At 39.2% G+C, this 22453-nt stretch overlaps 2 protein-coding genes across 8 annotated transcripts in view; one reads left to right on the top strand and one right to left on the bottom strand.

The window, feature by feature from the left end:
- The window catches only part of dkc1 (dyskeratosis congenita 1, dyskerin), a 95820-nt gene that overhangs the window by 17388 nt on the left and 55979 nt on the right, over positions 1–22453 (top strand). For 2 of the 3 annotated variants that reach the window (XM_060832688.1, XM_060832687.1), the window contains exons 15-16: positions 271–372; positions 1018–2054. The exons of the other annotated variant lie outside the window; for it this stretch is intronic. In XM_060832688.1, the coding sequence (XP_060688671.1) occupies positions 271–372; positions 1018–1077 (162 nt within the window). In that variant the 3' untranslated portion in view covers positions 1078–2054. Of the gene's footprint in view, positions 1–270; positions 373–1017; positions 2055–22453 lie in introns of those variants that run through there. 3 annotated transcript variants of the gene reach the window in all.
- Positions 4324–22453, bottom strand: part of mpp1 (MAGUK p55 scaffold protein 1) — a 74210-nt gene continuing 56080 nt past the window's right edge. For all 5 annotated transcript variants that reach the window (XM_060832690.1, XM_060832691.1, XM_060832693.1 and 2 more), the window contains 10 exons: positions 20936–21014; positions 19705–19790; positions 18591–18659; positions 15061–15254; positions 12731–12840; positions 10703–10783; positions 10284–10364; positions 8786–8991; positions 7003–7086; positions 4324–4786 (listed from right to left, as the gene is read on the bottom strand). In XM_060832690.1, the coding sequence (XP_060688673.1) occupies positions 4610–4786; positions 7003–7086; positions 8786–8991; positions 10284–10364; positions 10703–10783; positions 12731–12840; positions 15061–15254; positions 18591–18659; positions 19705–19790; positions 20936–21014 (1167 nt within the window). In that variant the 3' untranslated portion in view covers positions 4324–4609. The remainder of the gene's footprint in view (positions 4787–7002; positions 7087–8785; positions 8992–10283; positions 10365–10702; positions 10784–12730; positions 12841–15060; positions 15255–18590; positions 18660–19704; positions 19791–20935; positions 21015–22453) is intronic.

The following is a 22453-nucleotide window of genomic DNA, read 5'->3' as shown; positions in this document are numbered from 1 at the left end:
TGTAATTCTTAAGTTAAGCTTCAAGTGATTATAAGCAGGGTTGTTTTTATTTGCAATGTTTTTCTGGATCTGTGGTTTTAGAAGTAATGTATGAAGACTTTGTTATCTTCAGTCTAGTACTTGCCATTTCATTACAGGGAGTTGCTATTCTCACTACTTCTAGTAAATTCTTAAATTTGGATACATTCAACTGTAATTCTACCGACTTACTGCATTGAATGCTTCATGTGTACTTTCAGGTTACATTTACAGGTCTTTTATTTTATACAGGTTAAACCCGAAAGTGATAATGCAGAGCCTACCTTGCTGACACTGAAGAAGGAGAAGAAGAAAAAGAAAAAAGAGGAAGAAATTGGAGAATCTGGGACTGGGGTAAGTGATGCCAGTAGCCCTCAGTAATAATTATTCTCATAGGTTTATTTAACTTGCGTTATTGTGAAGCAACTGAATATGTTTAGTTTGCTAGGCAAAAGTGTGTACTGCAGATGCTGGAGATCAGAGTCAAGAATATAGTGCTGGAAAAGCTCAGCATCAGAGAAGCAGGAAAATAGACGTTTTGGGCAAAAGCCCCTCATTAGCCTTTCCTCATAAAGGGGCCTTTGCCCAAAACGTCAATTTTCCTGATAACTTTAACTATGTTTAGCTTGCTGTCTGACTTGAGGTACAGCAATGTCCCTGGTGTGTATTTTTGTTTCATAAGTAGTATGTCTTTTGTGGTGCAGAAATGGCTCTTGCTGTCATTGAGTAGTATTTTGAAATCGTTCCATTTCTGTTCTGTGTAGGGGATATCAAACTTTCTTCTCTGAAATGTGTCTTATCACATTAAGATTTTTACCTGAAATCTAAATGCTACTGCTGTGTTACTTTGCTAATTTTTGTTATCCTTTTGAATAATTGGCTATTTATTTGGCGTAGGTGGTAGTCATCACCAGTATCTGCAAACAGTTATGTTGCTAAATAGTGTACTGATGTTTGCACCCATTTTATTTGTTTACTAATATAATTGATCTTCCATAGAACACTGAAAGCTCTAAAAAGAAGAAAAAGAAAAAGGAAAAAATTGAGTCAGGCGAGTGATGGAGTCGCTCACCACATCTGAGTTCAACAATCTTTCATTGGCATCTAGAGGGAGGAAGGTTCAACCATGACAGATTTTGATGCAAAAGCACCACCTCATTTCGAACCAGTGATCAGATACATTGATTTGTGTTTGAACCATACTTGTTCAATCTTTATTACCAGGTTTTTGCTCCCAAGCTATCCTGTTGTGAAGATTTTATTCAAGGGATATTCACAAATTGTTTATCATGTTCATAGCTAGGCTCCAGCAAAGGTGCATTGCTCCAATTCTGTTTTAAAAGTATTCATTGCAGAAAACCAGATGTTTTAGCAGGTTGTCAGCAATTAATATAAAGCTAGCGCTGCCACTTTGTGAATATTGAATATGATGTTGATTCATTTCTGCAAGGGGCATGTACAATATTGGTTGTAATGGAAATTGAGGTAGTGAGGCAACTCTACATTGATCTAGAACCTGCCTCACTGACTAGGGTTATAGTTATAACACTTGTACCTGGATGGAAACTTAATGGCAAAAGTTATAAGTTGACATTACAATTGCTCTGAATTAGCCAGTGTTGTGTTCCTGACTCATTGGTTTGTCATTCAGTTTTAATGACATCTTAACTTTTTGTTGAAAAATGTAGCAGGTTACTGCTCCTCCCAAAGTTGGTTTATTTAATCAGGAGAGTCTGAACAGTTAAGACTTTTGCATCCATCCATAATGCAAGATTTCCCTCAAATGGGCTGAATTTGGAGGTTATTCCAATGTGAATATTCTGAATATTTTTATATTACTGATTTGTCACATTATGATTATGTACATTGTAATGAAAGTAAAATGACAATTTTTAAAGCCCATTAAACTTTGCCTTACTAGATGTGCTGTGGTTTGAGTTCGACTAGTTTGAGCCAAGTGCACATCTAACTGTACAGGTATGTTAATTGTTATAGATTTTTGTTATTTTTAAACAAAAATAAATGGCTTCTTTATACTTGTTGCTCTTGTCTGTATAAAAGGCGAAGCTTCATTGTTCTCTTGCAGTGGAATATAGATGTGGAAAATCAGTAAAGACTTTAATCTTTGTGGTGCTGCATATGGGCTACATTCAGATAGATTTGAGGATATTTTATTAAATAGTTTATGCCATATTTTCTTACAAAAGGCTGGTCCACAACAGTGTTTGCACAAATAGACATGAGTTGATTCCGAAATGTCATCCATTTTGACGACCGTCCTTAACAGATTCACTAATTTGTTTTCAGATTCTGTAATTGCATGTGCAATGATCTCTTCTATCTTTAATGTATTCTGTCTGTGATTCCACTACAAGCCTTAGTTGTGTTGACAACTTATTCTATTTACTCAGATATGTACATTACTTGCTGGCCAACACTTATTGCTTGTCGCTACTTACCCTTGAAAGCAGTAGTGAGCTGCCTTTTGAGCCACTGTAGTCCATGTACTGTGGGCAAACTCTCAATACCTTTTAGCAAGGGGATTTCAGGATTTTAACCCAGCAATAGTGAAGGAACAGTAGATGCCAGCTATGGGTTTTTGTATCACGTGAGTTAATGCAAATCAAGTCAGGCTGGTAAGTGGCTTAGAAGTGAACTTGTGAGGTGATGATGCTCTTGTCCTTCTAGATTCAGGAGCAGGCAGTTTTCTATAGTGTATCTTGTAGATAGTGAATACTGATACTGGTGAGTGTCATTGGTGGAGGGAATGCATGCTTGTAGATGTGGTCTTAATCAAGTGGGCTGCTTTGTCCTGGACAGTGTCAGGCATTGAGTGTTGTTGGAACTGCATTGATCGAGGCAAGTGAGGAATATTCCATCAGACTCATCTGCTATTGTAGCCACTGTATTTATGGGAAGTCCAGTTGAGAGTACCTAGTTGGTGCTAACCCCTGCTCCCCCAGGGATGTTGATAGTGAGGCTTCAGTAACAATAACACCATTGAATGTCAAGAAGCTGTGGTTAGAATGTCTCCTATTGGACATAGTTCTTTCTGTGGCACAAATGTCACTTGTGAATCTAAGCCTCGATATTGTTCTGATGTCACATTTGATCATGGGCTGCTTCGGTATCTAAGGGGTCGTGAACTGTGCTCCATTTCTGACATGGAAGGAAGGTCATTGAAGCATTGCAGATCGTTGGTCCTATTGTCAGTTACAGGAGGCTTTTCTTTTTGAGCTCTGCTCCCTATAAACACCAGTCTTAATTGTAATCACTGGATATTATTCTCCATGTTGTCATTTAGGTCACTGCACTAGAGTATAAGCCACCTTGTAGTGTTGATGTGTACAAGGTTTGGCCTTCACAGTTGCTTGGAGATGGAGCTAGTTTCAGTCTATGATCATGAATCAATCCGGAAGGTATGTGAATATTCCAGAAACTTGCGATGTTCACCCCACTCAACACAATGTATCATTTATTCCTGCAATTCACCGAGTAGGTAAATGTTTTTATTCAAATAACATTTTCATTTGAATGAGACAACTACATGGCACTACAAGATGTTTCACTCTAAAAGTGGTTAAATGTTTAGCACCTAAAACTTTGTCAGAATTTGGAGAATTTGATAATTTATTCTCTGAGACATTAACGTTGGTTTGCTGGATGGAGAAGCGAAATGCTAGACAAAACAATGAAGAAATGTCTGTCATCAATCTACTCCGGTACAGTTCAAATATGGTATTTATTCACCCATTTACTGTTGCTACAGGAACTGTGAAGCTGCTATGAAGGCAACTTAATTCAAAAAATTAAATGACATGACATGAGAAGTGAGATGTAGCTCATGCGGTAGAAATAATTCCAGGTACGATATTCTGGAATTAATTTTCATGTGACCTAAGCACCATCAGAGTTTGAACTGCTGTATCATGGATGTTCTCTTCATAGTGTAGCTGGATGGAGGAGGTGATCCCTGTTAATACATTGTATAATCACTCATGTGCAGGAGTATTAGTTCCTATTATTGGTGATTTGAACAATTGTGCTGCTTGGTTGGAGTTGTAGGTTTCCATGAGTTTTGATTCATCATTCATGCATATCTGTCTAGACATAGTACTTTTTGTTCATTAAAATGGTTTTAGAAGCTTACTACATACAATGATCACTTCAACAAAGCCTTATTGCATTGGGTGGAGGTATGAAAATATACAAATCAGCAGGTTGTTTAGTTTACTGGGATAAAAATAGAGAGAGGTCAAATATGCTTTTAAACGAGGAAGAATGAAAGGTTAAGGAAAATTAAAACAAGGTACAATGGGTGCTGGAAAGTTGAGTATTTCCAGCATTTTGTCTTTTTATTTCAAAAGTTTTGAAGAACTTTGTAAATATCCCATTAATAAACAGTCCTTGTTTTTTGTAATATAAAACAAGTGAAAGTATGGAGAATGACTTGCAGGTGAAATGTACTCTCATAAGCTAATGTGCATGTTTTGGTTTAAAATGGCAGGCTTCAAACTGCTTTCTGATCTCCGATTAAATGATTTCTTAGAAAGTACATGAATATTCAATTTGCTGTGTCTATCTATCTTGACTAGTAGACCCATGAAACTGGAACCCACTGTGCTGTAGTGCATGCACTTTCAATTGCCTCGACCAGGTTATGCACTGTGTCTTCAACTTCGTTGTTAACCAGGGTCAGGTCAAACCAATGTCCATAAGTGTGCTGGAGCATTTCTGATTCCTTTTGGATTTTCTTAAGAGATTCAACCTAAAAGAAAAGAGAGTTTGCTTTAAAGATGTGCTCAATTTAGCACTGAAACTAATGGAAGTAAATGTGTTTCAAGATGTGATAAATTGTGATGTCCCAAAGATAATCAATTTCACCTAACCCAGAGAATAGTTAAGAATTTTACTGCTATATCTCCCACCTTTTGGTTCAAGGTTAAACCTGGCCGTGACAGTCTCTAGAAAGTGTCGGAAATTACCATGATTGTCCAACTATAATAACACAAATGATTGCGATCTATTTTTATCATGCAAGTATCTTGTTATTATAGCATGTGCTATATGTTACTTAAGTAAGCTGTAGTCCACCTTGGCGATGGAAAAACAGAAATTACCTACTTTCCCCATCCATTACATTTCTGGATTCCACCCCACTTCTATACTTTAGCCATAAGCCTCCCATGTTTTGTTGTTACCTGTAGACTTAACTCTTTCAGCATAATCCTTGCTGCTGCCCACATTCTACTCCATGGAAACTTGATATCCAACGTGCTGTCTGTTTTAAATATCAACAAGTCCTGTTCCTTACTATATGAGGTGAAAATGTGTTGCTGGAAAAGTGCAGCAGGTTAGGCAGCATCCAAGGAGCAGGAGAGTCGACGTTTTGGGCATGAACCCTTCTTCAGGAAACCTTCCTGAAGAAGGGCTCATTCCCGAAACGTCGACTCTCCCCCTTGGATACTGCCTGCCCTGCGTTTTTCGAGCAACACATTTTCAGCTCTGATCTCCAGCATCTGCAGTCCTCACTTTCTCCTTACTATATGAGCCATGTGGTATTACTTTGGCCTGTTCCTTAATGGTTTATCCACTCCCCATCTCTGTAACTTCAGTCTCACCATCTTTCGTTATATTTGTGGGGCAGCACGGTGGCTCAGTGGTTAGCACTGCTGCCTCACAGCACCAGGGACCCAGGTTTGATTCCAGCCTCGGGTGTCTGTGTGAAGTTTGCACATTCTCCCCATGTCTGCGTGGGTTTCCTCCCACAGAGCAAAGATGTGCCGGTCAGGTGGATTGGCCATGCTAAATTGCCCATCGTGGGTTAGGTGCATTAGTTAGAGGGAAATGGGTTTGTGTGGGTTACTTTTCAGAGGGTCATTATGGACCTGTTGGGCCAAAGGGCCTTTTTCCACACTGTAGGGAATCTAATCTAAATACCCTTGAATTCCTGCATGCAGTGTCTACGATGTCAGCTGCCTAGATCCTAATCTCCCCCCTCCAGCAAAACACAATGATGCTCTCCCCTTACGGTTCCAAAAGCCTACCTCTGCACAAACATTTAGCCATCAGCCTGAACTATTGCCTTGAGTGAGTTGGGAATGTATGATGCTTTTTAGAATGGGACTTAACAGGAGCACTATGTTCTGTACTGTTAGATTGTGTAAGTCTGCTTTTATGAAATATTACATGATTAATCTACTACTTAATCCATGCCATTCAGAAATCTCCTATGGATTTTTCCATGTTAACAGACAAAATTCAACAGACACAATGTGACACCTTGATTGCCCTTGTAAGGTCTCTGCTCGTGATCCCTTATGGTTGTGTTGTGAGAGCAAACCTTTGACCTGTATATGTTAGCTCATCGGGATTTCTTGCTTTGCAGGGTTAAAATTGAGCTTTGTTTTCTCCTTATGAATATTACTTTTTCCTTAAGGTTTTCCTTTCCTACTTTTGCTATGGTAGCTGGCTCTGTAGTGGCTCAAATTACTGTTAGGTTGCATTCAAAGCTTTATGTCAAGTCTGTTATGGCCTCTTGGGCTGAACTCCATTACAGCCAGAGTTGTCTGCTCAGCCTCTTAGCCCACTCAGTGTCCATACTGGTTTTCTTTCTGCACATCTCCATATTGATTTTTTTAAATATTAAAAACACTGAACTACAGAACGTGTGGAGTGCAGCTGGGACGCCAATCACTAGCGGGGTCTCTGCACTAACTCAGACATATTGATAAAACTTATTTCAATGTTTGTATTTTTATGGCTGTGTATTTTAAAATAATATTAATCTGTGACTTCCCATTCTCTAGAATGGGAATACAAATTCCATTTTTGCTACTGAGATCCACGCAACCTGACTGTTTGAATGTAAAAAATCTTTGTCTGGAACAAACTTGATTTTTGATTTTACTCGCGCTCAATGAGACATTACCATGTCCAACAGATTTTATTATTTTAGCCAGCTAAGTTCAATACAATCCTTACCTGATTCCCTGGCTGAGCAGCAGATGGAGCAGCAATAAATACCACCAGTGGTGCAAATTCTGCTGTTCTGAGAACCTTTAGGGCCTGCCATTAGAGTGTATACATGTATTATTAGTACAGTACATTAATATTGCAAAACCTGACTATTTAGAATGTAATGCTATGCAAAATCATGTTGAGTGATGTAATATGATTGAAACTGAGCACAGAGGGAGTCATTAGGTGTGCATGTTGGGGGAGAAAAAAAGTCAATTGAAATTACTTAGTAAAATCTGAATACAAGGTGTCAGATCACCACACAATTAGAAAATTGTGGATCTAAGGCCCTTCCAGTGCTGGGTTAACAATTCATTACAATTGAGGGTGTGCTGCACATTTTATTAGTAACATCCTTCTGATGAGATGTGTAACTTAAAACCTTGTTGCCCTCCCATGCTGCCATAACGATGAATAGGGGGTTCTCTAGTGTCCAGATGAGAATCTATCTCTCAACCATCCTTGTGAGAAACATTACTGATCTCATCCTTTTCAGCCTGTAGTCTAGTTTGTTTTTAGTGGTTTCTTATCTGGTAATCCTCCACCTTCCTTCTGTTACATTAAATTGCAGAGTATTTACAGCACTCCATTTGGCCCAACAGATCCTTCCACATTTTAATTCTCAACTTAACATTCCTCCAATTCTCTATCATCTTATCCCTTCAAAACACTCTCTTTCTGCTTCATGTCTTATCCTTAAACAGGTTTCTGATTGTCACCTTAACTACTTGTAAGAAGATTCATTTCCTAACCATCCTGTGAGAAGGTTTTTTTTCCCCTAAATCCACTGTTTGTTAGATAGAGTCTTCTATTTACAATAGAGTTCTTGTTTCCTCTGTAAACAGCTCAATGCCATCTTATCCTGTGTTTTCCTAAATCTTAAAGATTTCTCAGTTCACCCCTCAGTCCTACTACTTTTACCAAACCAAAAACCTCAGCTAGTTCAGACAGGCATGATCGTGTTGTTCTAGTGGTATTCTAAATAGTTCATCTTTGAGGAAGTGTGACAAAGTACCCCATCACAATTTATATTGCGACTGACTTTTTCTAATTATAGATACATTCTTCAAGCTTGTTTACATATTTGTTTTATCACAGTTCTCCATATTAACTATACCCCACTGTGGTGTCATTGCACTTATGAGTCTAAAATACATGAAGCCTACTGTGTAGAGGGTCTTTTGCTGCTGTCGCCTGAAAAATTGATTGCTTATGACACGTCCACGCCATAAAATGACAATGATTTAGGCCATTCAGCCCATCAAGTGTACTCTACAATTCTATCATGGCCGATATGTTTCTCAACTCTATTTTCTATTCAATGTGGACAGTATATGAAAGGGAATTATATAAATTTCTGCATTGAGGCATTTGACTTCCTATTTGCTAATAGGTAATATGGCTTTAATGCCTGCATAGGATTTATTTAGTCAGGCATTGAAGGAGAATAGACATATAAATTCAATACATCTGCAAAATACTATTGTTAGCTGGAAAAGTACTTACCAAATAGGAAACTGCTTTCCCATTGCTTTCATGTCAGATTGTACAGTCTGCTGCCAAACTACATAACTGTACAACTTATTGCAGTCTTATCTACTTTCATGGAGTCTATATAGTGTACAGACAGGGCCGAGTTTAATATGTCAGCTGGGGAAAGTGTCGGTGACAGTATATTTATTCTTGAGAGAAGTCTTTCAATCAGTCACCAAAATATTGAGGAAGCAACCACATAATTAGGACGTACCTGGGGCTCAATGTCCACCACTGCAATTTTGCCTTGGCTTTGGTTGATCTTGCGGATTGTCTCCAACTTTGTTCCAAACATGGCCCCTTGGAAGCTTCCATACTCTAGGAATTCATTACCTGTAATGTTCTTCACCATTTCCTCATTGGAAATAAAGTAGTAATTCTTTCCATCTTCTTCATCTTCCTTTGGTGACCTGGAAGTATCTAGTAGAGGAAGAGCATATTATATTAGGTTTCTTTTATTGTTTTGTGGGCTGGGAAAGGGCAGGAAGTAGTCATTAGTATTTATTGGTCAGATTGAAGTTATCAGCTGATTTTTAAAGTATCTGTTTTTGATGCACTGCTATTAGGGCAAGCTAGCCAATAATTTTGCATTTTAAATGATTTTCAGTGTGTTGGACTCTGGATCAAGTTGCAGAACTTTTGTATGAAGAGTTCCTTTTGACAATGCCATTTGGGTTGTTATGGGGAATAAAGTGAAATGTCCTTCTCCCATGGTGAAGCCTCAAAGATCACAAAGTTAGCAGTGGGAGAGAGGTTATTCAGTTCATCTAGTGAGTTTGTAGTTACCTGGGTATATTTTATCACCTTTGTTTTTTGAAAATAGGTACCACACTAGTTTGTTTCCAATAAAGTAAGACTTCTGTATTCATTGACTCCCTCAGCAATTTGTAGATGTACAGTCTTGCTGGACCCTCTCTGGTAGATGCATCTGTCTCTAGGGATGTATTACTTTGTGACCTTTAAACCTGTAAAGGAATTTGAATTGAAGAGTACTACAAATAGAGTACTGAATATCTCCTCAGTGATTAGTCATGTGGATAGAGTTTTAGATGTTCTGCAATAAAGAAATAAAATTCGAAGCTGAAGAGTCCTCCTCGGTGGTTTAACCTAAGAGTATTGTAGTCTGTGTATCTTTCTGTTGTGGTTGGTGGTATATCGGATGTACTGGGTGAAGCATCTCTCCTTGTAGAGCACCTGGCAGATCATTGCAATTCACTGTTGATGCTCTGAATACAGGACACTGATCATTTCTAATTTACTGTTAGATCTTGAGGCACAATTTTTAGGTGTCCAATAGCAAGAACAACAGTTCTAGGGACTGTATCACAGCAAAGTTGTAACTTCTCAGCAAATATTAAAGTAATCCAAGAATGAAAATATAATGAACTGATTGTCAAGATTATTGAAATACAACAAATACAGTGACAAAATTCTACAATTTCAATAACTTCACTCAAAAATATGTTGTAATGTTTACTTTTATGTACAAAAATTGCTACAATTTGTTGAGATAAAACACAGTTCTGTAAAATCAAAAGATTGCAACAGATGGTAAAGAAATTAGCTATAAGCCTTAAATCATGAGCTAGTTGATTGAGAAGTGTACAGTACATAGATGCAATAAACAGCAGATATGATTTGACATTGGAAAGAAATTGGTTCATGAACAGCAGTAATATCATGTCTTTTGAAGCTGCCTAGACAACACTTACGAGGAATTGGATAAGCAAACTTGTCTGCATGTTTAGTAATTAGAACATTTTTGATGTGACTCCGACCCACTCCACTAGCCCCTGCAAATAAATGAAACAATGAATTTTAGTACACTGATAACTTAGCAGATGTGATGCTTAAGTGTGTTTTCTCATTTTTGTGTTTGTCCTAGTGGTTATTGTAATAATATTGAAACAAAATTGGTGTGCGCCAGTTGGGCATAATGTATACTCTCACATGATCCAATATGCTATCTGATATGAAAAAGTACCACTGTACATAAGACGGGATGTGAGTCTCTCCTATCAGATGTACCAATGAGATTCTTCTAGACCATTGTAGTTTTCTTGGCATTGTAAGCTTTCCAACTATTACGATTTATCATGTGATTCAGTTGGTGCTAACCACTAATACTTACCAAGAAGCACCAGGGTCTTTCGGTTGAATGCAGGGAGTTGTACAACTTCTTCATAAGAGACAAGATCCAGTCGATCAAAGACTATGGAGAAACATTTGAAGACAACAGTAGTAAATTTGAACTATAATTAAATGACAGCTGTCACTGCTGTAGCAACAAGAAATCAATGATCACTGCTTGCTTTTCTTTTTCTTTACTGCGATTTTCTTTATGGCTATTTGTGTGGTGCATGGTCCCTTTAAAATTGTTGCACAGCTATGCGTTTGTGCACACTGCCTCTTTGTTGCTTGCATGATATGCCACAGATTGTTCCATAGCTGCACGTTCTTAGTGTTCATACGGAACATTGTAGCATCACTGTTTAGATAATACCATTTTTACATGTTCAAAAATAGTTTGTATTTACATTGGACATTTTAGTACATCTAAAGTACTAACAGTTAAAGCACAATTTGACACTAGGCAACATAAGGATTTACTAGGTCAGATAACAAAAAAAACACTAAGTTGGATTCGAAAAACTCTCTAAAGGGAGGCACAGAGGTTTCGGAAAGGGATGCCAGAGCTAAGAATATTGATAGCTGAAGGTTCCAACAATGGGGGAAGAGATTAAAATTAGGGATTTTTGATAGGCTAAAATTAGAGCACCTCTGGTATCTTGGAGGCTTTTGAAGGTAGAACAGATCATAGGAAGGAATGAGGCATGGACAGATTTAAAAGAAACCAGGATCAGGATAGTAATAGAATCCCATTGCACATTGCAGAAATAGCAGCTTTTAATTCTGTGATATCTTTGGTCAATCACAGACTATGGCTAGTTACCAAAGGCATGTCTACCAGAGATTGATAGGTGGTTATATGACTTGAGGGGCTCAAGCAAGGAGATAGATCTTCATAGTAGTAAATCTTCCTGATGAAGGGCTTGTGCCCAAAACGTCGAATTTCCTGTTCCTGGGATGCTGCCTGACCTGCTGCGCTTTAACCAGCAACACATTTTCAGCTCAGGATAGATCTACATAAACTACCTATAGTAAATATAGGAATTTAACTCGTGCTATCAACACCATACTGTAGCCATCTAACCCACTAAGCTAATTGATCCCATGCGTCCTCAATGCAGTAAAATGTTCCTAGGATCTTTTATTGGGGCTATCAAACAAAATCTGTTGAGCCACGTAAGGAGAAGTTAAGACAAGTGGGCAAAAGCTTGGTCCAAAAGATAAACGTGAGGATTTTAAAAGGAGATGTAGCAAGGTAGAGAAACAAAGGGACATTCACAGCATTGTGCTCACTCAGTTGAAGGTATGGTCACTAATGTGGCGCAAATCAAATTAGGTGTTTGCAAAAGGCCAGAATTTCAAGAACTTGAAGGGTTGTGGGACTGGAGGAGATTATAGAGACGTGGCACCAGGGGTGAACCAATGTATGTTATTGAGATTAAGGATGTGGAATTTTTAAAATTGAGGCACTATTGGATCAGAATCCAAAGTAAATCTGTGAGAACAGGGTTAATTGACGTGTGGGATTGGTATGATTTAAGTATGGCAGCAGAATTTCGGGTGAGTTCAGAGGTAAGAGACCAGTCAAGAGCAGTGAATAGTTAGGCTGGAAGTAAGATAGGAATAGTTGAGGAATTCCACATCAGATAAACTGAAGCATGTGATATTCTGGAAATCAAGTAGCCGTCTGAGTGTTGCAGAGACTGAGAGGAGGCTAAGCTTAGATCATAATAGAGAGAACTCGTATGGTTCAGCTCAGGACAGTGGCCAGGCCCAGTTTTGAAGCAGTAAAACCAAATTCACATTGATTAAAGGCAAGCTGGCCACATAAGTAACAGTAAAATAAATAATAAAATCCCTTAAAAAAATTACTTTCAATGTACAACATTCACTTGTTCATTATTTTGTTCTTTAGATCCCACACAGCCTACTATGTTCCTTGATCAGAAGGGTGAAAAGGGATTTCCCAGTACTGTATACACTGAACATTTACCAACGATGTCAGATAAAGAGGGATATGGAGCCATACTTGCACTGTGCTTGGCCAGATATTTGTCTTTACACTGCTTTTTCTTCTTCCCAAACATTCCACAGCCTGAGGTAACATCTTGGTTAGCTGTATTCTTATTGGCCACCCTCCTATAATAGTATAAGTAAACAAGGAACAGTATTAAGAATGTGAAGCCACAATCTATATTTTAGCAATTTCAATTCCTGGGACAAATGTACATGTCTAAGAAACTGAAATCATTACAACAGAAGTCCTATCAGTTGCTCTCATATCACTATCATTTCACAAATAGTAACAAACTTAAAACATATATAATTGAAGTAATAATGAGACCAACATTGTGTGCTTGTGAATGTAATGAACAAAAAAATGATTTTCCCCAAATGGTCCATAAACTGAACAAAGGAAATATTCATGGATGGAGTTTCAATTTATAGAGTGCTTTGTGGATTTTGAACCAACTGTTTAATGTCCTTACCTGGTTTTCAATGCTGTGAATGTCCCTTTGTTTCTCTACCTCGCTACATCTCTCCTTTTAAAATCCTCACATTTTTAAAAACTCTTAATTTCAGTCTGATAAATGTAACTGCTATCATTAACATGCCTTCTGGGTACCGAATTCTAGATATCCACTACCTTCACTGTGTGTGACCATACTACTTGGTTTCATTGCATGGTCTAGATTTAATTCTGATAATTGTGACCACTTGTTTAAGATTCCACCAGATGAAAAAAAACCTCTTTGAATTTACGATATCAAAATTCTGTTGTCATTTTTGACATTAGACTAGCTCTTGACTTTATAAACTCTAAGAAATACATGCTATAATTCTATTTCAATCCTTAAAAAATCCTGGCAATGTATCTCCAGGGCCAGCATCATCTTCCTAAGGTGTAGTATTTAAATCTAGTACAGTTCTCCAGGTTAGGCCAGTGCAAGGCTTTGTACAAGTGAACTATCAGTTCCTTCTATTTGTATCCAGCATCTCAAATATTGTGGTACAGGAGGTACCCAAGGAAGGTGTGTTTCATACGTCAGCCAACAGGTTGATCGACCATGTGCAAATCCCTTCATTACGTCTATGGCAGGCACTTAAGACAAGATTCTCCTGCTCAGCTAGAACTGTGTTTTGGCTGCAATGCAGCAGCTTTCCTGTGTTAAAAGACTCCACATGCTGTGTTCATTTTGTTGTAAGGGCCTGATGATGATTTTAAAAGTACAAATTAAATGCCAACATTCCATTAGCCTTTTCAATTGCTATAAAAGTAAAACTATTCTTTATAGGTGAGGAGTTCAGCCCAATTTCTTTCTCAAAGTCAAACCCACTTCTCAAACTTGAGTGTTATGAAGAACTGCTAATTTAAAAGAGGTTTTTGAAAAAAAGTAATCAGTCTATGGGAATGAAACAGGCTTTTACTGCAGCATTAGGGTGATAACGACTTCACTCTTCCTCCAAATGCAATTGTATCATTGTGAGATCTGTGATCTTTCTGATCTGTGCTAGCTTAACTGTTCTCAGCACAAGAGTTAGTGACCATAGCATCCTTTGCTTAGATCCCAGCTTTTGCTGCTGTATAACTTTTCTTGGGTCTATTTCTCACAGACCAGCATTTTCTTCTCAGCTGCCTTCTGTTCCAGTGCAGTTTCTGGTTTGGGGAATATCTAATGGCTTGAACAGAGCAAGCAACAGCAAGGTTCTTCAAGCAAGCAAGCTCCTGCTAAGCCATGCAAAGTGAGACATTTTCTTCGTGATACCATTGGAAACAAAGGTTCGCATGCACTTGCTTAAAAAAAGCTTGTAGCTAATAGTATTATTACAGTGGTCAATTTACCCTACAGTTCATCTTAAAAATGGATATACTGCCAATATTGAAACCTGGTGTGACAGTGACAACAAGGCACAGAAGTGAGAATGAGTCAAAAAGATAGGAGTGCAAGAAGTAGCATTAGAAAGCAAGAGACACTTAGTTAGCAGTTGTCTCACCCTATGAGACAGTGGAAAACTAGAAAGCCAGAAAAAGTGCGCAAGTACAGAAACCAAAAAAGAGAGAGAGACACATCCAAGAGGGAAGAGAGTGCAATAGAATAAGTGAAGCAAGAGGCTAGAAGGAAAGGTAAAACTAATATAACTAAGTGATTCCAATTAACAAGTTAGTTTCTGAGCTGTGGTGTTTGTCCAACTCAAAAACATTTTAAACAAACATGGCCTACTCATTCACCTTGGCATATTGCTCGAACAGGATAGACAGCACTACTTTAAAGTCATTATCTAATTCTATCATTGTGTTACACCACCCATCTGTTTCCAACAGATGGTTCTTTCTGTTTTGGTAAGGTTAGTGCATACCATTCCTGCAGTTCAGGGGAAGGAATTAATCCAGTTACTTTGCTCGAGTTCTCCACAGTACCCTGCCACCAGTTGGGATCATCCTTGCTGATTATCTTAATAATGTCACCAGTTTCAAACTTCAACCCAGCCTCCTTGCAGGGGATCAGATCATCCTTCTTTGGGTCATAATCAAACTGAGCTCGCATGTACATCTGGAAAAGAAAAGTAAAATATGTAAATTCATAATAGGTAATATTTCATCACTGCACACCCAAACTGTCCTTGGGCATATGAATGTAACTAGTAGAAGCAGGAATAGGTAAATCCAACCCCTTGATCCTGCTCCACCATCCAATATGATTATGGCTGATCTCATCTTCGCCTCAACTTAATGTAGACAGCAGACAGAAAAATTTTGACAACACATTGCTACTTAAATGTTCTAATTTATTCGTTCATTAAATACTAATTAAATGCATGTTCTTGATTCACTAACTCCTCTCAAAATGTTGTAAGTTAGAGTCCTTAGTATTTTTAGTGTGTTGATCAATGCTGGTCGATAGAGTATAGATTTAATCTTTCTGATCTGATCGGTGGGCAGCACGGTGGTACAGTGGTTAGCACTGCTGCCTCACAGCACCAGAGACCCGGGTTCATTTCCCGCCTCAGGCATCTGACTGTGTGGAGTTTGCATGTTCTCCCCGTGTCTGCATGGGTTTCGTCTGGGTGCTCTGGTTTCCTCCCACAATCCAAAGACCTGCAGGTCAGGTGAATTGGCCATGCTAAATTGCCCCTAGTGTTAGGTAAGGGACAAATGTAGGGGTATGGGTGGATTTCACTTCGGTGGGTCGGTGTGGACTTGTTAGGCCGAAGGGCCTGTTTCCACACTAAGTAATCTAATGTAATCTAGTTTAACTGTTCTCAGCAGAAGAGTTAGTGTTAGTGACCGCAGCATCCTTTGCTTACATCCCAGCTTTTGCTGCTGTATAACTTTTCCTGGGTCTATTTCTCACAGACTAGCATTTTCTTCTCAGCTGCCTTCTGTTCCAGTGCAGTTTCTGGTTTGGGGAATATTTAATGGCTTGAACAGAGCAAGCAACAGCAAGGTTCTTCAAGCAAGCAAGCTCCTGCTAAGCCATGCAAAGTGAGACATTTTCTTCTGAGGAAATGCAATTCACCTTTGTAAAACGATCTGTTCAGGCCCAGAGGCTGTTCAGTAGTAATGCCCATGTTACATTTTTAAAACTCCAACTTTCTTAGTCATATTTAGTGTGGACCTTAAGGGTTTTGACACCAAGTTCATACCATAACATACCATGTTCCTATTGTGAAAGAACATAATATCTCTGACAGCCATTTCTGGATTCCTGCATTTAACTGCAGATTTCAGTTAAATCTTAAAAATTTACGACAGCCTCATCAATATTATTCAACAGAATCCACAAAATGGTGCACATCGATTAGTTAATCCTGATAGGAACAATCAACTTAGTTATAATAATAAAGGGGTTGCTCGAGGCAATGTATGTTACTAACTAAAAGGGTCCTGTTAATACTAAAATAGCCTCTTTTTAAAAAAAAGCTAGAAGCAATGGTTAAAGTGGCTTGTGATATGCAACAGTAACACTACAGTTCTGGGACCAACGGGATGAAATGGAAGGAATGACAGCATCTAGTAGATGAGAATTTTGAGGCAATATTCACCTTTCATAATGTTGATTGATTAGAACATTTAGCCTGTGAAGCAAAAACCAGTAAGAAACACTCAATTCAACAACAAAGTCTCATATCTACCACAGTGATAAACCTATCCACAGCTTTGGTTAAGTTCAGTTATTATGTCCATTGAATTGGTGTGATAGTGAGCCATAGAATCATACAGCATGGAAAACCCTTGACCCATATCCCTCCAAACCATTCCTATTCAAGAACTTATCCAAGTTTCTCTGAAACGTTGTAACTATACCATGTCCTTTGGTAGTTCATATCACACACAAACCACTGTATAAAAACAAAAATTACCCCATATGTCCTTTTTAAATCTTTCTCCCCTCACCTTAAAAATATGCCTCCTTGTTTTGAGTTCTCCCACCCTAGGGAAAATACCTTCATCATTCACTTGTCTGTGTGCCTAAATTTTATATACCTCAATAAAAGGTCATCCCTCAAACACCTATGCTCCAGTGAAAAATGTTCCAGTCTATTCTTATATCTCAAACCTCCATTCCCAGCAACTTCCTCTTAAATATTTTCTGAACCTTCTTCAGTTTAATAATATCCTTCCTATAACTACACACAGTATTGCAGAAGAGGCCTCACCAATGTCCTGTACAACCTCAAATGATATCCCAACTCCTAGACTCAATAGTCTGAGCAATGACCCATGGCTCTGTCCTTGGTTAAATTACGAAAATTCAATACCTCACATTTATCCAAATTAAATTCCATCTGCTACTCCTCAGCCCATTGATCCAATTAATCAAAGTGTCTTTGTAATCTTAGATAATTTTCTTCACAGTCCACCATGCCTCCTAGTTTTGGACTCCCCACCCTTGGAAAAGAACCTTGTTATTCACCATATTCATGCCACTTATGATTATATAAATCTATACAGTCACCCATCAACTTTCAATGCTCCAGGGAAAAAAATCCAAGCCTTTTCAACCTCTCCCTATAACACAAACTCTCCAACCCTGGTAAAGTCCTTGTACATCTTCTCTGTATCCTTTCAAGTTTAACAACACCTTTTCTATAGAAGGATGACCAGAATTATATGCAGTATTCTTAAAGTGACCTCACCAATTCCTGTACAGCTGCAACATGACACCCCAAATCTTATACTCAATGCTCTGACTAATGAAGCTGAAAATCTGTTGCTGGAAAAGCGCAGCAGGTCAGGCAGCATCCAAGGAACAGGGGATTCGACGTTTCAGGCATTAGCTCTTCTTCAGGAAGGGCTTATGCCCGAAATGTCGAATCGCCTGCTCCTTGGATGCTGCCTGACCTGCTGTGCTTTTCCAGCAACACATTTTCAGCTCTGATCTCCAGCATCTGCAGACCTCACTTTATCCACTCTGACTAATGAAGGCAAGCATGCCAAATGCCCTCTTCCTCACCCTATTTACCTGCAATCCCACTTAAGAAACTATGTATTTGCACCCCTAGGTCTCGTTGTTTGGCAACACTCTTTAGGATTCTGCCATTAACTGTGTACATCCTGCCCTGATTTGCCTTACCAAAATGCAACACCTCACATTTATCTAAATTAAACTCCATCTGCCATTCCTAGATCCATTGACCCATCTGTTCAAGGTCCCATTGTACTCTGACACCTTTTTCACTGTCCACTACATCACCAACTTAGGTGTCATCTGCAAACTTGCTAACCATATTTACATCCAAATCATTTTGTTGTGAACCAGTGTTACATTTATCCATTATTTCTTCTTTAAGACTAATATTGCAAAAGGATTTGTACCTAGTACAATATGTCAACATTCCTTCAACAGCATACCACTCATGGTTTGCAATATCGTGAACTCGCTCACCTCAAAGGATGGAGGGTTGCAGTGGTAGTTGGACTGAACCTGTAAGGTGACGGTCCCCATAATTTCTTTCTGTAAAACAAATAAAAAAGTTTACCCAAATGATCACTTGCACTCAAACAAGGTGAGACAAATTGATTTGCTTACAAGCAAGCTGATAAGCAGTGAGTGTATATAAATTCAAAGTGCATTCATTACAAAGTGCTAACTGCAATTACTGTATGTCATACTGTGATACATTGGTGTCCATTTGTCACTGAATTATATTTTCATATATTCCTATGCAGAATTGCTCATTGCCTGTTCCTCAACACATTATCGTGCATCTATCCTAATGTCCTTTATTGTTGGTGTCCAATCTGTTGTGATCTATAATAATAGAATCAATTTTATTTTTGTTTCCCATCAAGAATTTACCTTTATGTTCAGTTTTATAGCAGCAGGGGTGTTAGATTAGAATGGATTTCTTACAGAATGGAAACAGGCCCTTCGGGCCAACACGTCCACTCCAACCCTCCGAAAAGTAACCCACCCAAACCCATTCCCCTGCATGATGTGCCTAACACTATAGTGGATTTTAGCATAGCCAATTCTCCTGACCTGCATGTTTTGGATTGTGGGAGGAAACCCACATAGACACTGGGGAGAATGTGCAAACTCCACACGGATAGTCACAAGAGGTGGGAATTGAACCCGGGTCCCTGGCACTGAGAGGCTGCAGCGCTAACCACTGAGCCACTGTGCTGCCCACTTCTACTAATTATACTTCTACTGATACGCTAGGCATCTTGTTGAGATGATCTCAGGAGAATGACCGAGTTAGTGCAATGGTTCGGATGAGCAAGAAGAGAAAGGAGCATCGAAGTTCGGATGCTGTTCACTATCTGGTGGTACCCGGTAGAAAATGAATGTAACAAAATTCTGAAACCGGCCCCCCAAAAACAATTTTAATTGAGTCTGATCAAATTCAATCCATCACCAAATACATTAAAAAGGCAGAGGAAACATTTACCCTGTCAGTTCGATAACTCTGTTACACTATTGTTGTGCTTAATTATTGCAAATGTTTGAGAGTTTGTTTTGAAGTGAAGTGGACTCTACAGAGCTTACAACCTACCAGGGCCGACTGCAGTTGCTCCACTGTCTGATTTGCTGCACTCTTGCCATTTATTTCCAGAATTTCATCACCAACATGGAGTGAGCCTGTTGGTTTAAGTAATAAATACATTTTCACTATCATCGGGCAATAAAACACTTGAGGACCACAGAGACTCATGACGCAGGGCTGTGCTCTGTTACCACGTATGATAGTTTTCAGTGAGACACTATCCCACTCACTTCAAAAGATGCAGAGCTGAAAACTGCATTTAAACTTGCTTTTAACCAAGATAGTAGGTTATGCATTCCTGCCACTACAGTAGATGCTGTGCTAAAACCTGCTTTCACTTAGGCAGGAGGGCTGCATTTTACCAACCTACATGCAGCAATTGGCTTGTAGCCAATGCCACCTGACAGTGAATTACTTGACTCTGTGATGCATGCAAGTTAAATGCACTTTTCAGTGAGGTACACATGTTGTAATTGTCTACCATTGGCTTAGGACGTACAAAAAAACAAGGTATGAGAGAACAGGCGTCATCATGTTTCACAGTGGTACAAAAGGATGGTACAGTGGATGCTGCAAGTGTGAAATGAAAAGAGCAAATGCTGGATATACAGGGGATGTCTGGCATGATCCATGGAGAAGTTAATGAATGGAATTTTAATAGGACAGAAAAGTGATTCCAGAGTCAGAACCATATCTGGGTGCCTGGGGTCGAGACAGGGTGGGCATTTGCAACCCGCCCAGATGCAGCCTCTGAACTGGCATTCAGTGGTCCCACAGTGCAATTAAAGACAGCGGTGAGCTCCTCATGCTTTGGTGCCTCTCAGAGCACTGGCAGCCCTGAAGGGTCAGTGGTGCCACCGGGAGATAAAGTTGTTGCTGAGGCGAGATTAGCCACCTCAGGTCAACAGTAGGTGAGTTTTTAAAAAAAAATTAAAAATCATGATAAACCCAATTTCGGACGGAAGGAAAATCAACCAGGGTTTTGAATCCTAACCTCAGTAAGTGAATGCCAGGCACAGCTGTGGAACTGCCTGCCGCACTGTCAGGATATGAAGCTACACCACTAAAACAAGGTAATGCAGACTGCTCCAGTGCTCGGAGCATTCTAACACAGCAAAAAGAGACAAGAGGAGGAGAAAACCATGAAATGTTAATATATAAAATCTGGTCTGAATTTTTAACATGATGGAGATGGAACCAGTCTTGGGGAGAAAGGGAACCATCCGTATTGCCTTCACACCTTGCCTATGAATCATCCCTCCATGCAGGATTCTTCCAATAACACAGCGTCCCTTGTCATTCAGTTTCAGAGTAATTCCCTGCAGATATAAGAAGTGAAATTAAATGTCTTTTCAAGTTGCTAGTGTGTGAATTTGTAAACTGACCGAAAAATATAAACAATATTTATTCATATACCACATTAATGAGCACATGCCCTTGCCTTTTGTTGAAGAGACTGAATTTGAACCTAAAAAACAGGTGGCTATGCATCAGGTGAAGAGTTAAATTCTCAAACATTTTTTATCTGACCAAAACCCACCTCTATCTCACCCATTTCTGGCTATAACTGAGGTAGCAAGGTACGTGGATGGCACAGTTACAATTTTAAATATGATCATGGGGCTGTTAGTCTCATTGGTGTTCAGGTTTTCCACCTAAGCTCTGGTCAGATAGATTTTGCAAATTTAAGGAAACATGGCAGCTTTATCCAGCTGAGGATTAGATGGACTCAGGACAAGAGTACCTTTGCATCTATCTTTTGGCTAGTGTTGCCTTTCTGTGCGAGTAGCCTGTGGTTTTGGAACCTTCCTTCCCCCCTCCATGACCTTTCTCCACTACAATTTCCCCAACTATTTGCCATCTGTTTCATGCCGCAGCCTCCAAACACCAATTCTTCCTTCTCTAAGGACTACAAGCCTTCCCTTCAAGTTCTGATCCTATTTCACAGGCTCCCTCCAATGTCTGATAACTCATCCAATTGACCCCTCCAACCCCCTCAATTGACTCGTCATCCACGAAGCTCACCCTTTGTCTCCCAACTCAAAGGCCTGCCTCCTCCCTCCCTGATCAATTCAAACCACCCAAGCTTAAATACCCCTATCACGCTGCACCTCAAAGCTAATATTTTACAATTAAATTCCTAGAAACCTCTCATGAGCAATCCCTAAAATTGTGAACTGAAACATAATCTTTCGTAGATAGTTTGAAATTACAACGAATTGAAGAACCGGGGTGGGGGGAGCGTTATTGTGATAGTTCTATTGTGATTGGCAGCTCTGCCTTTTAGCCAGTTGAATCAAGCGTCCCGCAACAGTCACATACAGTCAGTTTCAGTTTCATTACTTGAGGAGCTGAACAGGGTCTCCTGATGGCTTACTTGGTGAAAGCAATCCTTATAACCACACAAAGTTCCCACTCTGAAATTTGCCATTCTAAGAGATGGGACCTCAGTGCCCTTTTCACCAAAAAAGAGTGAGGATTATACAGGGTTAACAAAGTGGACCACTGTCTAGGATTCTTACAGGTAGGTGTATGATTGAGAACACAATCAGGCTGAATTGTACCCAGGGTTACTTGTCCATCTATTACTGCCATTGCTTTCAAATGAAGCAAGGCCACTTTATTCCATCATTGCAAATTTGTTGCCCATCCCTATTTACCAATGAACAGTGTGGCTTGTTAGCCTGTTTCAGAGGCCAAATAAAAGTCAACCACATTGCTAGGAGTCTGGAGTCACAGCTTGGCCAGAATAGCAAAG

This window comes from Hemiscyllium ocellatum, chromosome 11, assembly GCF_020745735.1.
Source record: "Hemiscyllium ocellatum isolate sHemOce1 chromosome 11, sHemOce1.pat.X.cur, whole genome shotgun sequence".
NCBI lineage: Eukaryota > Metazoa > Chordata > Chondrichthyes > Orectolobiformes > Hemiscylliidae > Hemiscyllium > Hemiscyllium ocellatum.
This window is presented reverse-complemented; position numbering and strand designations above follow the sequence as displayed.